Source organism: Balaenoptera borealis, assembly GCF_965194805.1.
Source record: "Balaenoptera borealis genome assembly, chromosome: 21".
NCBI lineage: Eukaryota > Metazoa > Chordata > Mammalia > Artiodactyla > Balaenopteridae > Balaenoptera > Balaenoptera borealis.
This window is the reverse complement of record NC_138880.1, coordinates 15,516,583-15,519,878: the sequence shown is the minus strand read 5'-3', so window position 1 is coordinate 15,519,878 and position 3,296 is coordinate 15,516,583. Positions and strand designations below refer to the sequence as shown.

At 55.3% G+C, this 3,296-nt stretch overlaps 1 protein-coding gene across 1 annotated transcript; it reads left to right on the top strand.

Moving 5' to 3' along the window:
* Window positions 1-1,300: 1,300 nt before the first annotated feature.
* On the top strand, window positions 1,301-2,403 carry CLDN23 (claudin 23). The gene has a single exon (XM_082375053.1). It carries the CDS (start codon window positions 1,425-1,427, stop codon window positions 2,304-2,306), a length of 882 nt encoding a protein of 293 aa, XP_082231179.1. The 5' UTR covers window positions 1,301-1,424; the 3' UTR covers window positions 2,307-2,403.
* Window positions 2,404-3,296: the final 893 nt, after the last annotated feature.

Sequence of the window (3,296 nt, the reverse complement as noted above, 5' to 3'; positions counted from 1 at the left end):
TTTAATCAATTATAAAGGTTAACACACTTCCATGGTAAGAAATACATAAAATGAGGAAAATATTGTTAAAGGATAATTTTTAGGAAACTGTAAAATCATGATTCTCACACAAATGTAAAATGAACGCGTGTCAAAGATTTTATTTAATTTATTAAGGGAACCAGTATGTTACAACCGATTTAAAGGACAATGCAAAGGACACACATATACAGGCAAACAGGCCTGCTAAAGTGAATTTACAAATCAATGCCAAAGCAGTCTGTATCCATCGGGCAATAATCATTAACATTCTACTGACAAACTCATTTGCGTTACTATGGACAAAAATCACTTGTGACGCTACAGGTTTTCTGTAATTTACAGAGTTGTAAACAGCCCAAAGACAATGAAAGTCTCAGGACCCTAGAGGTAGACAAACCTCAAAAGTGTGCTAGACAGGACACACACACACACACACACACACACACACACACACCCTTTATTTTTTCGTCAGTTTCAAAATATTTCAAGAGGCCGAACAAAGAAAATAAAATCCTCGGTAATTCCTCATCCCAGAAACACAGTCGCTTTGATTCTTTTCCATCAAGGTTAATCCGGAGTATGGCGTCTTTACTAAGCAAATTAAACAAAATACACAAGTGCAACACTCTGGGACACGCTTCTCGACCGGGAGGACCCTCGGTGCACACCTGCCCAGCGCATCTCGGGCGGTTCCGCCCACTCGGCCGTGGGTGGCTGCAAGCTAACAGCGCAAAATTTCGAGGGGCCATCGGATCCCCGCTGGGGGTGGAGGGAGGACAGGCTACAGGTGCAGGGTCGACGGGCAGGGACCGGAGAAAAACTTTAGTTACCGAGATCTGCTGAGAAGCAGGGACCTGCGCAGTGCCCGGGCCAGGTGTGGCCGTTCGGGCGGCGCCTCCCCTTTCCTTCCCCGCCCCAGGCCGACCTGGCCCCACGGAGCCGCGCAGAGGTGCAGGGGCGGGGCGACCTTTGCTCGGTCCGAGTCCCGCAGGTCCGCGCCGCTTCCTGCTCGCCACTCCCGCCCCTCCCAACCGGACGGGTTTGGCCGCGGCGGCCGCCACCTCTGCGCGCCCGCATCTCGGGCCGCGGTTTCGATCAGACTCGCCCGCGAGCTGGTTTCGATTAGGCGGCTGGGCGGGAGGTAGGGTGGAGCGGCCGGGACGCGGGGAGCGAACTAGGGACGGGCAGCGGAGCGCAGACGGCCCCGCTCCGGAGACAAAGAGCGGCCGGAGGAGAGCCGGGCGCAGGGCTCCGGGCGTGGCGGCGACGAGCGTGCGGACTTCAGGGAGCCGGAGTCCGGAGCGCTCTCCGGAGGCGCAAGGGCTCGAGATCGCAAGCCGGCGGCGGAGGCGGAGGCGGAGGCGGAGGCGGAGGCGGAGGAGTGGGCAGGTGCGCCGTCCAGGATGAGGACGCCGGTGGTGATGACTCTGGGCATGGTGCTCGCACCCTGCGGGCTGCTACTCACCTTGACCGGCACGCTGACGCCCGGCTGGAGGCTGGTGAAGGGCTTCCTCGACCAGCCGGTGGACGTGGTGCTGTACCAGGGCCTGTGGGACATGTGCCGCGAGCAGAGCAGCCGCGAGCGCCAGTGCGGTCAGCCAGACAACTTGGGTTACTTCGCCGCCGAGCCCGTGCGGGTGGCGCGGGGACTCACGATCACGTCGCTGGCCGCCACGGCCCTGGGGCTACTGCTGGCGACGCTCGGCGTGCGCTGCTGGCAGGACAAGCCCCACTTCGCGCTGGCCGGCCTCTCCGGCGTCGTGCTCTTCGCCGCGGGCCTCTTGAGCCTCACCCCGGTCTCCTGGTACAACCACTTCTTGGCGGATCGCGCCGTCCTTCCCGCCGAGTCCAGCCCGGTCACCGTGCAGGTCGGCTACAGCCTGGTGCTGGGCTACCTGGGCAGCTGCCTGCTGCTGCTGGGCGGCTTCTCGCTGGCGCTCAGCTTCGCGCCTTGGTGCGCCGAGCGCTGTCGCAGCTGCCGGAAGGCGCCCCCAGGCAGGGCGCGCCGCAGCAGCATCAGCACCGTGTACGTCGACTGGCCGGAGCCCGCGCTCACGCCGGCCATCAAGTACTACAGCGACGGCCAGCACCGGCCGCGGCCCGTCCAGCTCGGCGCCGCCAGCCAGCGCAAGGTCGGCTTCCCGATGCCCCGGCCGCCGCCCAAGGCCTACAGCAACCCGGTGGACGTGCTCGATGGGGAGGAGGCTCCCGACTCCCACCACGGCGGGTCCTCCCGCAGCACCCGGTCCTGCGGCAGCACGCTGCCCTGCGACTCCGACCTGTAGGCGGCGCCCCCAGCCTGCTCTGGCCGGGCCCTGTCTGGATGAAGGACTCGCCCCACCACGGTTCAACCTTGAACTTGGCTGTTACCTTTCAGCTGGAAACACCTGGCTCGGAGTCGGACCCCCGGACACATTCCTGTAACTGGTTTGGAGGGCGATCTTCCTTTCCTGGCCAAACTCGACTCCTTGGACGATTAGTTCAGGTTGGGTTTGGTTTTCTTTTTATGGAGTTTAGTGTTTCTCCCCCGAGGGATCAGGGCCCTCTTCTGGACGACAGCCTTTTCATACTTTTAGCTGGAGACATAGAAAGGGTGACTTTGCATTCTGCTGATAATAACAATGTCAAAATCAGCAAATAGAGGCTCAAAACCGATTTAACACCTCCAAACAACATTCTGAAATGCTGATGAACCTTGCATCAATATAATTATTATTAATTTATTTTCTGCTGCATAATTCGTTTTCACACAGACTCTCAAGAGACCGGTACCTTTCTGGTTATATTTGAACGGGGCTCTTAAAATAAACGTAGAGCCATGCAAATACCAGCAGCTTTAGTGGCTTTTATGGAATGAAATAACCTGATTAACTCATATTTACATTTCTTCATGTATAAATAGGATCTATCATTTTTATCACTTATTTTTGGTGTGACAGTTGAGGTCACTCCAGAGTTTCTCTTCTAGAAGCCAGAAGGAGAATGAAGGGACTGATGCTATATTGTTCTATTTCTTGGCTACCTCACCCTGGACATAAAAGACTATATATTAAATATTTAGAACAAAATGGAACCTGTTAATCACATTAGGCTACCCTACATGTATATATATCTCTTATTTATAAATAAAATTTGAAAGCAAGAGTTTTACTCAACTCACAAAAGTTTTTTTTTGTCTCCAGTATAATCTTTAGGAGTTTAAGCATTCATTACTAACAATTTTCTGGCTGCCTATACACTGTTTCTGAAATCTAGCACTCAGATCTTTGCACCTC

Bases quoted from the DNA above. Each gene is read 5' to 3' on its own strand.
- CLDN23 (XM_082375053.1), top strand. From the start codon at position 1,425: ATGAGGACGCCGGTGGTGATGACTCTGGGCATGGTGCTCGCACCCTGC.